Source organism: Leptinotarsa decemlineata, unplaced genomic scaffold, assembly GCF_025532065.1.
Source record: "Leptinotarsa decemlineata unplaced genomic scaffold, Ldec_3_MD MMD2_tig00000882_RagTag_RagTag, whole genome shotgun sequence".
NCBI classification, from domain to species: domain Eukaryota; kingdom Metazoa; phylum Arthropoda; class Insecta; order Coleoptera; family Chrysomelidae; genus Leptinotarsa; species Leptinotarsa decemlineata.
Window position 1 is genome coordinate 11,006,207 of NW_027412556.1, and position 14,031 is coordinate 11,020,237.

Consider the following 14,031-nt stretch of genomic DNA (forward strand, 5'->3'; position numbering starts at 1 on the left):
GACTACTGCAGGAAAATTCTGATATTTTTTTGAGAGGCAAACAATCAAGGACATCGTGCGCCATTATTTTGAACAGTAAGGGCGTAAATATACAATGTTTTATCCAGTGATGACTGGATTGAACACTTTATGGGGCGACACAAGGAATTATCACTCCGTAATTGTGAAAATATTAAACTAGTGAAAGCTGAAATCACAGAAGACACGATTGAAGAATACTTTATGCACTTGAACGAGACAATCCAGGGGGTTTCACCTGAAAATATTGTTAATATGGATGAAACAAACCTATCATATGATCCCGGTAAAAAACTAGTTTTTATTCCTCGTGGAGAGAAGCATGCGCGAAGGATAATGGATTTTTCCAAGATGTCAACATCTGTTATGTTTGCTGCGGCTGGAGATGGCAATTGTTTACCTCCATACGTTGTGTACAAAAGTACAAACCTCTACCCAGACTGGATAGAAGGTGGTCCCGAAAACACGCAATATAACAGAACACTAAGTGGATGGTTCGATACTCAATGTTTTGAGGACTGGTTCCTCAAAACAGCCCTTCCCTATCTGGGACGAAAGGAGGGCAAGAAGGTTCTTATTTGCGACAACCTGGCAAGCCATCTTTCCTACCGCATTATCAAAATTTGCACAGAAAACAATATTCGGTTTGTTTTTTTGCCGAAGAATTCGACACACCTTTGTCAGCCTCTGGACGTTGCAGTATTTGCACCTCTAAAACGGGTGTGGCGAGAAATTCTAACCGAATGGAAACGGACCCATAAAGGAGTTTTGCCAAAATCTGTATTTCCTTCGCTGCTGAAGAAGCTTCTGGAAAAATCGATGGATAGCATTTCAAATAATATACGGTCTGGTTTCCAAGCATCCGGCATAATCCCATTCGATCCAGAACAAGTTTTGAAAAGGATTCGGAAACAACCAGCAGGAGGCACAGATGATGCATGAGAGCGTCATTTACAGAAGTGATGAACGCGATTGTTGTTCCTTTGGATCAAACCACGACTAGACCCAAACGTAAGTCGAAGATTAACTTCCCCGCTGGCAAATCGGTGAGTCTTGAAGACCTATGCGAAGTGAATGGTGGTACGTCAACGGTATCTATCTCTCAAGCAGATATCATTGATGAAAACGCATCAACGTCTCAACAAAATGCCAATAATGATACTACAAATTCTGCGATCTTTTTAGAAAACGATAGTGTTAACGACGACTCCTCGTCTAAAGTGCCGAACGATGAATCCTCGTTGGAAGTACGTAACGTTAACGTTACAAGAAGGCTGTTTTGCTGTAGATAAGTTTTTGTGCAATGAAGGGACCAAGAAAGAAACGACCAAAGAATTCGTTGCGCAAATTGAAAAGATTGCAAAAAGGTATATTGATGTGAATTGCCTCAGATCCTATAAGGGTCATAAAGATTCCTTTGTTGTTCCGGACGTTGAAGACAAGATCAAGATCAAACTTAAACAGATCCACAGTGTTTTAACTGCGCCTAAAATCCATCGCGGTATTTTTGTGTTTGAAGGTCTGCAGTTACAGAGTTGAGGTATCAAGTAGGTATACCTACCTACTTTCGTTTTCAGAATGTTATTTTTCGTTTTTCATCTAATGTTTGAAGTTTTTCTGTTTTATTTTTTGACGTTCCTACAAGATTTTGTTTTATGAATAAAGACGTTTATTTCCATTATATCGATTTTTACTTTTATTTTTACTACATCACCCTGTATCCTGAACCCTACATGGTCAAATTTTTTTTCAATTGTCCGATAATGGTTTTTAACCAAATCTATACCGGATACCAGGCTCAACGCGCTCTTTTTCAATGTAAAAATGGAACCGTCCGATATTCCCCCTAAACCGGAGTTATATCGGACGCACTTTAAGAAAATAAATAAATATAATCGTGACAATTTTCAAAATATTTTTTTATGTGAATATGTTCACTAGGTTAACTTCTTATTATAGAATGCATTAGTTAGCGTTAATTTCGTATAATAAAAGAAATACAGACAGGTAATTAAAAATATCGTCCGATATAACCCCGGTTGATGGAATATTTTTAACGCTATTTTTGAAATAAATGGGATTTGAAATTTTCTTAATGAGTGTTGGAAGTTTATTAAATATTTTTATAGGCATAACATGAGGTCCGTTTGATACAGATGTTAATTTGAGTACAGGAACTATCAGATTATAATTTTGCCTGAGAGTTTAACCAGCAGCTACGCGGATAGTATCCCTTTGCTGAAACTCATGGTAATGATTCCTAATGTAAGTGACACAATTCAAAATAAACATGGATATCACAGTTAAAATTTGTAACTCAGTAAATAACTGCTTACAAGCATCACTATAATTTTTAAAACACATGGTTCTTAGTATCTTTTTTCGAGCAAATAACAGATCATTCAATCTGCTGCAGTTACTGTAGCAGACTAAGCAATAATTTATACTTGAGTGAACATAAGCATAGTAGTAGCTTAATAAAATATTCATGGGGATAGAATTTCTGAGATTCCAAATAACGAAACAATGCTTGGATAGTTGGATAATGTCCTCCTAGTCCATTCTGTCCTTTCCAGGAAGGTGAACAGGTCACTAGGAACATCTCTTTCATATTGGTAGGTGTAGACCAAGACTCGCCGAACACACACTCTCTTTGGCAACCTTGAGGTGTCTCACGGTGGCCTCCGCGAAGGTTTTGGAAGTTGCAGCGACATTACTCTCGTTGCGCGACTTCTTCAACCTTCTTGGGGTTCCCTTCGTAGAGGTGCACAAGTGAGGGAGCTTTTCTGCAGGGGCAGCCGGTTCCTTGCCTTTATTCAAGGCGGAGCTCTTGGCGCCCGCAGACAGAAGTACCCTTGCTGTTGGAGGTGGAGTAGGGGAGGAAGAGGAGGGTGTACTTATAGTTGTTGCCACCCTGCTTCCTTTTTCCTTTTGGCCTCGGCGCCGCAAATGCGCTTACGCCTTGGCCTTTGTATTACATCACGAGGGATCTGATATGTCCAGCCTCATGCCAAGCGGTAGATTGTGGTGCACATTTCTGTTCATCCACAGCCACCGCATTAGATTGAGGTGAGCACTTCTGTCCAGTTTCGGGATTGATTTTTGTTTTCGTTGTTTGTTTCATTCATGTGTGTTTCCACGAGTAGCAAGGAAAGAGTTCCACGAGTAGCAAGGAAAGAGTTGGTCACCTCTGGTAGAGCCCCACATTACCAGAGGTAGGCTGATTACTATGATGTTTCGCCCACTTCCCCAAGGGGATCATTCGTAACCGCATATTACCCTGCGGCCATTCAGTTGTCGGCACGATTCCTTACACGATAGCTTGGATAGGCTGGTCCACGGTGGCATGTTTCGCAAAGACTTTTGGGGAGTTTTAGTTTCCCTCATCCTACTTATTTCTGTCATTGACCAGGAGTCCGGCGACCCCAATACGTAAGGCCACTTTGGCTTTCCTGATAGGGCCTCTTGTTTCGTAGCCGTTCCCCTATCCGCCACCTGGGGAAGCACGAGATGATGGATGGAGTTCATGTTGAAACTCTTATTATTGATATTTATGATTTTCAGTACCCACCAGTCATCATACGGGTCACAGTATATTATTGTTGAAGTTTACCTTTGCCAGGCGTCCCGAGACGGCTCACATTTTTTTGTTGGAACACCTTCTTTTTTTAAAGGTAACTGGCGATGTTTCACCACTCTGAATCATTTTAGCTATTTCAGATGAAGCAGAGTACTAAATATTTGGAGCCAGATTATTACAATGGTTCTGTTCTATCAGTGTTTTTCTCATGTTGTATAAATTGTAGTAGCTATTAATTTGAATTTATATTTGAATAAATTCAACAAAATTGTATGACACTGTCGTTCACTCAAAAAATATCACTTCCTCTTCAAAGGTTCTCAACTACTCTTTCTTTAAAAGTTTTTAGGCAATAATCTGAATTTTGCAGAACTTCAGTCTGCGGCTGAGAAAGAATCCAACTAGACTAAGTAGAGTTGATGATATCTCCTCCAACGAAGACCCTATCAATGGAATCGAATATAAAAGATAAACGAGGCTTCCCAAAGAGGACAGTTGCAAAGCCAAGCTTTGACATCGACCTTTAAACGAAATTCATCTTGTGTGTTCTACTGAAGATTTTACTGCAAGACAACTCGATGTATTCGTGATCCAATACTCTGTTTCGCCCCAACAAGGTCTCATCATTGGTGCTAGAGTGAATCACAACTAAGGAAACCACTTCTATCATTCTAGTGAGCAAGTAAATGAAAACGTTCAGCTAACTATGTTGCATTACCGTTATAATCGATATTGGATGGTGTAGGTCATTTTGAAAAAAAAATGTGAACCGTGGAAAGCAATTGTGAAATGATGAAACAATGACTATTTCAGTCCCGAGGTTTATTCTGATCCTGCATCTTTCTGGGGTCAAACAAACCGTCGTCCTCTCACGTAGTCATTATTAAAACTCAAATTGATTCCCGATACCGCAAATCATAAACCCATCCGCGTTTTCACTTGGCTTTGCGACCTCATACATAACAATTTCTAATCCATTATGGATGGCACGATGTCCGCACTCAAAGACACTTCGATAAATAATAAATCAGTTTCGTGATGCTTGTTTTTATGGGTGTTAGTGCAAGACGTTTGGTCATAAACTAGCCTAAATCCCAATTTGTCAAAAAATGGGAAAGTTGCTTTCATTTTTCATTTGGTAGTGATTGGAAAAATACAACCTCATACACAAGTGAATAAAAATATTCTCGGACAGTCAAGCGGCGCTGGAAGCTCTTGGCTCCTACCGAGCAACGTGTCAAACGTGTCCTCTGCGTATTTCCTCATGTATGCGTCTTCGTAGTGTATGTCCAGGTCTAGATCCCGGAATATGTACCTATTCGGTACATATCTTGGAGCGTTTACGGCGGCCCTTACGTATGCGTTCATAAACGACTGGATCTGTCTTCTGGATGTCGGATTTTCGGTAGTATTACGGTCTTTATCATCAGCATGCCCTTAAATTTCCGGTGGGTAGATTTATATTCATTATTAACAGTGCACCTGTTAGAGTTGGAAAACCTGCTGCTCTTTGTGTAGATTGATTTTTTCCAATTTCTTGATTTTGTTACATGCAGCTTTACCTAGTTTTCCTGGACTATATGGGTTCGGCGTGACTAATGGGTGTTTTCTTTTCATTGCAGGCCTGACGGTGGCGCCGTGACCATGCTGCAGATTACCGAGGACACTCCGCCGGACATGCTCGCAGGGGCCATGGACCTTGCGGTACACCTTCCAACCGGCAGGGCTGTCAAGATGTCGGTCGAAAGGAGGTGAGACATTGACAATTGTCACGTACTAGATATACTCATGTAGAATACATCGAGAATAACTTGGAATTGTTGTTCTGAGAGGTTATTATGTTTAAATATGTTGGGAGGGTGGACCTATACTACAGGACGGATTTCTTCCTCTCCTAATGAAATCGTTGAATTTTTAAAACTGAACCACAAAAGTACGTAGAAAATATGTCTGAATTTCAACAAGCAGACTTCGAACTTCTGTTTTAGTCTTCTCCTGGTGATGCTAAGTTGATTATACAAACGCCGAGAAATAAATATAGTTAAAAAAACGCGCTTAAGAACATCGAACTGAAAAGTTATAATTGTTTTTGAAATAAGCTTGAAACGGACGAAAAATACTAGTATTATTGTGAAAAAAGTGACATGCGCTTGATATACAAAAAATATAGTATTTTTTGTTCGTTATTGATTTAAGCTTATTTTGAAAACAAATAATTTCAACTTTTTAGTTCGATGTTCTTTGAAAGCGTGTTTTTTCAGTTTTTTTTAAACTATATTTATTTTATCTAAACTTTGGGATCAATCAGCCGTATATTGTTTAGAAAAATGACCATTGATATTTTCCGATTCCGGAGAGAAAGCCTAAAAATCAGCTACCAAGCTCAAATAAGGCAGCAGGCGCGCGTGTTAAGAAAAACATACTTTTTTCAAATGAAGAAATACATGTAACGTGAGTTTGAATTATATCAAGGAGGTACAGCGCCATCTGCCCGCGAATAGATCAAACAATAATGTCAATGATTCTGTCAAATAGAGATCTCGAGTATACAAACCGGAATAAATATGAAATGAAAAGGAGAGTTACAAACCAACAAACAAACATACATACATACATTCATGTGAAGCTAATAAAAGCGAGATAAAAAATCCCTAATTCTTGCATGCGGACAAAGTGATTTTATCAGTTTCATATCGATCATTTTGGGAATTCTTCTACAATGTGAAAGAGACAATAAGAGCAACGAAACCATTTATAAAGACGAAACTGCGAAAAAGCAATTTTTTTAAAGAAAATTGTGGTGTTTATCAGTCGTATATCTAAAGGGGGCCAAAATCTTATGGTTATTTGCAGTTTCAGAGGTCAAAATCTAATTGCATCTTTAGAATAGGAAAAAAACACTGTCACTCCATCTAGTGGACGAGGTACTAACCGCTCCTCGTCTTCTCCTCATCCACTAGATGGAGTGACATTTTTTTGTTCGCTCCAACTCAAGACAAGGACCCAATTATGGAATATCATTGACTTTATGTCGATGATTGCCACTATCTTGCACTGACGAGTGGCTAAGGAGCCCGAAACTGGTCTGCAAGTGTGTCTATTCTAAAATTGAAGGCCGACTCTTTCACTTGTATTATCAATTGCATATGCAGGCAATTTTCCGTGGAAATTCCTGCACTGACGCCTGTCGGAAATAATCCAACGCCGTTCGTGGTATCAGCCAGTGGAGTAGTTGTTTTCTGATGGGCGTCAGTCCATTCAACCTACTATGTAGGTATATCCGAGATTGACTTGAGTATTTGAAGTTCATTTCTTCAGATTTGTTTACTGCCTGTCTGCAAGCATAGCCCACTGACTAATAAGAATGTAGAACTCACATATATAAAGAGTTAAGAACTCAAAATTGAACCTTGAGGTGCACCACGTGAAAAATACTCAGAATTCGATATACGAGATCTCAGTACTACTGCTTCAGAGCTATTTATCAGATGTTTTGGTAGTAAACTAAATAGTACTGAGAAAATTCGATGAAGAGACGAATAGAGATAAGAGGGTCGTGATTGATTGAATCGAACGCTTTAGAATAATCGAAAAGTACTAGAATGCAGACATTACTGATATCGATATTGAAGTAAATGTTGGTAAATGGGTGGTATTCCAGCTATTGCGTGAATCAAATCCGGTTGGTTTTTCGGTCCAGTTATCCTTATCCGCATCTGTATTCTATTCATCGTTTAGAAATATTAATTTTCGAACATTCACTTCATCAAACTTTCAAAGAATATGTAAAATAATATTATCCAAATGCAAACTATGAATCATTTCAGGTACCTTTCTTTCTTAATAAAAATGCTCAACACTGTATGTTGGTGGGAGCGTCAAACTTTCTGATATGGGCTAAAAAGTCCCGTGTTTTTTCAAATTGGCTCCATTCATCAACGTAACCTCCATCAAAAACCACACAATGATTTCAGCGCCTCTCTAAAATTTCAATACCACTTCTGTAAAACGATTTATCTTCTGCCTCGAAACAGGCCTAGTTTCAGCAATAAACTCATCATTCGAGCGGTCAGGAGATCTCCTGACACCCAGAAGTCGCTGAGAGCCAAATCTGGCGAATACGGTGGATGTGGGAGCAATTAGAAGTTAAATTCGTGTAGTTTTGCCATTGTTTCAATTGACGTGTGATACGGTGTGTTGTCTTTGTTTTGACCCACGATTGTTTTATTGTGAGTTTGATGCTCAATGCATACAAGAATTACAATAATTTTTGTGAAAAGATAGGAAGAGAAAAATAACTAGCTAGGTGTACTGTAGACAAGACAAGATTTAATTCTTACTGTACTCTTACACGGTTTGAACCGTAATGGATGCTTTCACAAAATGGCACATCGGTAGTTAGAGAAGGGGTCAGATTCGTCATTGTCGGGGTAAAGAGGGGGTTGGATTAACATAGGTAGGAAAAGTCACAATAGCGGACAAGTCCCAAGATAAGAGACATAAGAAAGGAAAGAATTGAAAAGTTGCTTTTTGTAGTTTATAATATTTACATGGATATAGGATTGAATATTCGGGTTGTTTAGGAAAGATAATGGGGAATATAGAATTTTATGAGGATAAGTGGATTAGAAAGGACCCGTACATTAGAAAACCAACTGGAAAACCCCGATTGGGAATAAAGAAATATTGAATAACTTAAACAAGATTGGTTAACAATACATAAAATAAAAATAATGACATAAAAAAATTGTTTTGTTATACAAATTTTAGAGTTGGCAACTCTTGGCTAAAATACTGAAAAATTAAGATTCACTTGAAAAAACAATAATTTCGATAGCAAGATTTTGAGACCGAATAGCCTTGATGAAACAAATTTGTTATCTCCGCCATTGGCGGTCGGTCCTTTGCAATTTCGGCCTGCAAACGCTCCAATAACGCTATACAATATTCACTATTGTGATATTTATCGTCCTTCTCAAGATAGTCGATAAATATCACCACGAACATCCTAAAATACCGAGGCCATAACCTTTCTAGCCGATTGTTGTGATTTCGGGTGCTTTAGACGAGGTTCTGATCATGAAGTGGTGGATCCAAGTTCCATCTATTGTCACATATTAACGCAAATAATCCGGTTCCTAATGTTTAAACATGGCCAATCATTGTTCAGAATCATCAAGACGTTCTTGTTTATGGTCAACAGTGAGCTCGCGCGGCATCTACTTTGAACAGAGCTTTCTCAAATACTCTTGTAATATGAAGCCAACACGTTTTTTCGATATCTTTTTAATGGCAGCTAACTCATGCAACTCAACTTTCCGATCAATCATAACGATTTTATGAATTTTTTGTTTTCTGGTGTTACTGCCTCATTTGAACGTCTACTGCGTTATGCTCTCTTTTGTAGGTTAGTACTAACTGAAAGAGCGGTGAATGTAATAAGAGTAGCGCCATCTATGTGTTAGTCCCGAGACTTTTCAGCCCATGTAGTAATACATGTTGTCTTCAACTATAATCAAGTCTATCATTATAACATTCATTCCAGTACACCAATGATGGACCTGTTGGTCCAAATCACCACCAACCATCAGCTCCAGCTGTCCAACTACACCCTCCAAGCTTTGGGAATGGCCCCATCGTCTGAACACAGCGACAAGATTCTCCCTTTCAAACCTAACACTCCGATCGGTACTTTAGATACCCAGAACATCAAGGTCATTCCAAAGTCAAGGACGTTACCCGTGCCGAAAAATGTCCCCCCAGGTCATCAGCCGTTCGAGAGCACTTTCAGGCTGAAAGTGCATCTGCCGAGGAACCAGCTGTACGTGACTAGGGTGAGCAGGAATGTTCTGCTGGAGGACATCATGAAGAAGGTATGCGAGGAGAAAAATTTGGATCCGATGAAGTACGAGTTCAAACATCCAGGTAGGTCACCTCTACAATATTCAGTTTTTTTAAAGTGATACTTTGTCATGCCGAATTGGAAAAACGTATAAGTAATCGAAGGAATCCTGATTCTTCAACGAAGAATCTGATGTGTCACTATATTTTTGGTTTGAAGGCCGACGAATTTTGAAATTTTTTCCTGGCGTGAGTGAGTAGCTTCCTCAGGGGTTCATACATCCTGAGTTATTTTCGATGACTGGGTATTATGGCTACATGAAGCGTATTTATGTTGACTCAGGTAGTTTGGTGTACTAATACCTGTACCTGGTATAGGTAAATTGTCAATAACATTCGTTGACCCTTTCCCATCCACCGTTATGTTTTCTATTCATAGACTTTTAAAAAGTTCAATTCTGAAAACTGAAAGTGCTATTCTTGAACTTCCAACATCATGACGGCAGATAGAAAAGGATCAACAACTACCTTAAATCAACATAAATACGTTTAACGCTATCTACCTTATGTATCTGTTTTTCACGCAGTCGTAGTACCCAGTCAGCGGATATGAACTCAAGACCTATTACCTCTGAAGAATCTAGCCACTCGTGCTAGCGAAACCCGAAAACCTTTTTCGCGAATACTTTTACCATTTTGTGAAGAATCTAATGGTAAAGTTGAATTTGATTTTCAAAACCATTTGAAAGGTAATTCTGTTTGTCTTTCAACATCATTACTAGACCAATTCTGTTCTTTTAAGTGAACTCCCATTGTTGATGTTGGGATTTAGATCCAACAAAATCCTTATGGGTCCAATAAAGGTCAAATTAAGTCTTCGGTAAACCTTCGCGTGCTCATAAAAGTACTTCAAAAAAGTGCCACATCACCTATTCAAAACAAAAATCGAAAGAAATTTTCATGCGGATGTATTTTCCATTGAAAACTGTGTACCGTTCATATTTCAGGATTTCAGATATTCTTGACTTTTTCAAAAACATGAACTACTCAAAATGAATACAGAGACATGCCCTTAAAATGCAATGAGTAAAAACATAAGTATTATTTTGTCAAACATTTATATTTATAAAAAAGGTTCCTTCAATAAATTTAACTTACATTGTTTTCAAAGTGCTGTTTGGTAATACGATTAAAAAGAAATACAAATGAGTGTCAAAAACAAATAAAATTTATTTCATAAAAAAATTAAGAAAAATGTACATTAATAGTGAGTGCTTCCACCCCTGGCTCTAAGAAGTTCGGCACAACAGCGAGGCATGCTCTCCACCTAATTTCTAATTATTTGTTGTGGTAACTGCTCGTAAATCGTCAAAAGAGCATCTGTAACTTGTTTCAGATTCTGGAAGGGTTGATGATCCTTCAAACATCTTTCCAGTTCATCCCAGAGCTGCTCAATGGGATTTAAATCCGGACTATTAGCTGGCCATCTCATGACATTAATATTGTGCTCCTGTAGTGAATTTCTCACGACCCTGGCTACGTGTGGCCTGACATTATCTTGTTGCAAAATGAACCCAGCGCCCATATTTTGTGCAAATGGGACGACATGAGGTTCCAGTGTCTCCTCTATGTAACATATAGCCGTCAAAGTCCCTTCCCAAAATACCACAAGGTCCGTGTGTCCTGTCAAAGTTATACCAGCCCATACCATTATGGATCCACCTCCAAATGGAACAATTTCTTGCACACAGTCATCCGAATAGTGTTCAGCGGGACGTCTCCATACCCGAACACGTCCGTCATTGTTGAATAACATAATTTTTTTTTCATCCGTACACATTATATTGGCCCACTGCTCTAAATTACAATTACGATGCTCTTGATAAAAGTTTCTAAGATTTCCTCAATGAGCTAGAGTTAATCTACGGGCTCTGGCAGGTCGTCTTGCATTTTGTTGTACTTCATGAAGTCGGTTTCGTATTGTTTGGTTCGAAATTCGCGTTCCCGTAGCTTCTATAAGGCGATTTTGCAGTGTTCTAGCAGAATCGGTGCGACCCCTAATTTCCCAAAGTCGTAACAAACGATCTTCTCTGCGGTTTGTTGCCCATTGTCGATTGGGATAAGGGTCTCTTTTTACTATGCCGTAAATTTGGTAACGATTCCAAGCTCTGGAAACCGCAGAATGACTCACATTAAGCATTTGGGCTACACGACGCCTTGAATACCCTACTTCGATCAATGCCACTGCTCTAGCAACTTGAAATTCGTTGAGGTAGACTCTACGTATCCTCCTTCTACCCGATACATCAACATTCATTGTTTAAATTTTGAAATTTAATATCTATCACGAACTAAAGTGAAGTGAAACTAAATACAGAATTTTTCATAGTGATGATTTTGTAGGTAAAAGTACAAAAAGAGGTGAAAAAAGTAAACAACAACCGAATGGTACATGATAAGAATTAGTATGGAGTACACACCAGAAGTTTTTGTCATGAAATAATACATATTTCTTTACTTATTGGATTTCAAGGATGTGTTTCTATATTCATTTTGAGTAGTTTATTTGCCGATCTGAAATCGCTGATTGATATATATTTTGATTATTGGCAAGTAGAAGTAGTTTGTTTGCAAGTGGTTGACAATGTTTCATGGTGAATTTCATTAGTTCGGACTTACATTGTCTAATATGAGAGGAAAGTGGAAAGTTTTTACACCAACGTTCCTGTCGAAGTAGCCCTTCACTTCATACCAAGAAAGCTATCGACTGGGACCTGAAAAATTGAAGGAACTTTATGTTAGATACGGAACTGCTATTTCAAACTGAAAGACGAATTTTTTTCGCAAGATGAGGGACTGCCAATGGGATCGTCACTTTCACTAGTTTTAGCCAACTTATAATAGGAGTGGTTTGAAACTCTGGCCTTTGAACAAGCCCACAAGAAGTCCTGAGTCTGGTTGAGATACGTTGACGAAACTATCATAGTATGGAACCATGGAAATACAAAACTAGACACCTTTTTAATAAGAACTTCCACCACCTTTACAATGGAGAAAGAAGACCACAACGAATTGCCATTTTTAGACGTATTGGTGGAAAGGACCGGCAGTAATTGGTAAACATCTGAATACCGAAAACCCTTTCACACAGGACAGTATCTGAACCAATAATCCAACCACCATCAATCGACTAAGAGAGGAATCATCAAGACTCAACTAGACCGTACTTTTGGGCTCTGTAATACGAAGGAAGGTCTCGAAAAGAAACTAAGCATCATCAAAAAAGATCTTTAACAGAATGGTTAAGTGATGGTAGAACATACTTTGAGTAGAAGACGGCAAGGAAGAGAAACCGTCACAACCAGTGCTTGCACTTCCCGACATCGGAGGATTTTCGGAAATGATAAGAAGAATTGGGTCCAAGTACAACATCAGAACCTGCTTCAGATCTGGAACCAACATCCGTAGAAGCCTCATGAAAACCAGGCCTCCAAACGCGGTCTGCGATTCTGATAATTGCATTAACCGAATACCCTGTGAGTGAGGCAACTCCTAAACCATCAAATAGGGAATAGCAGAGCGTGTTTGGACTCATCAACATAACATCAAATGGTCCCAAACTGAGATCATCTACAGGGTGGAATACTGGTTTAGGAGAAAGTTCGAAGAAGCTGCATATATGTTGTCCAAGGACGCATTTAGCCAAGTTAGCGTAGAAATACTCAACATATGGAAATCATAATCAAGTGGAAAACGATCAACCCTCACCCAGTCCTCTTTCATTGAACCGGTGAAGCGGTGAGATGGAAGAGGAGATAGATGGAATAGTTCAGTCATCACCTGAAGACGATTGTGGATGCTAACAATCGAAACGTCTTGAAGTAACTTGGCTTGAAATCTTTTGATTTTCATTTCATTGAATTTTTTAAATTTCCATGCCTATTTTATGCCCAATTTTCATTTTATTGTAGTTTCATTTCATTTTAGACAATGGATGTACGAACCAATGAAATTCAATTAGAATTAGAGATTTTCATTTCAATAGTTTGTTGATCGATATAGTGTTTTTCAGAAACAAAAATTATCATTACAAAAAGTCAAGTTGAACTGAATCCTAAAATGTCAATGAAAATATATAATTAAGTGAACATTTCTACAAATTTTCAATTGAAAATATTTGTTGAAGTACTTCGATGGAGTATTTTTACAAATCGCGCGAACCTCACTTCAACATTTATGTTAACCCAAAAGGTTTTGGTAACTCTTTAACTCATTCGAGTAAAATATTATCCTCTTCCCCATTTCGATATCAAAAATTGAGATTATAATTAGATAAAACAAATTTGACCTTGAAATGACCTTGGCAAGGCAGATCCTCATTGAGAGTTGTCTATATAATATAACCTCTTGTTTGTTTTCTATATCATAGTTCCGCTGTAATTATTATAGGTGTTTATATTTTTATATCACGATCTTCAGGAGTAGTATACCTACTAATGATCCTCAGATTGAACTCCGACTTTTTTATTTGAGTAAGAATTCTTATCACTCCGAACAAATGTATTTGCAGTCTTAATCTTTCGAATATTGAA

General features: G+C 38.3%; 1 protein-coding gene across 1 annotated transcript in view; it reads left to right on the forward strand.

Annotated features, from left to right (window-relative positions):
* Window positions 1-14,031, forward strand: part of LOC111503677 (uncharacterized) — a 307,933-nt gene that overhangs the window by 263,190 nt on the left and 30,712 nt on the right. Inside the window, 2 exon segments of the mRNA XM_074175244.1 lie at window positions 5,221-5,349; window positions 9,144-9,523. Of these exon segments, the coding sequence (XP_074031345.1) occupies window positions 5,221-5,349; window positions 9,144-9,523 (509 nt within the window).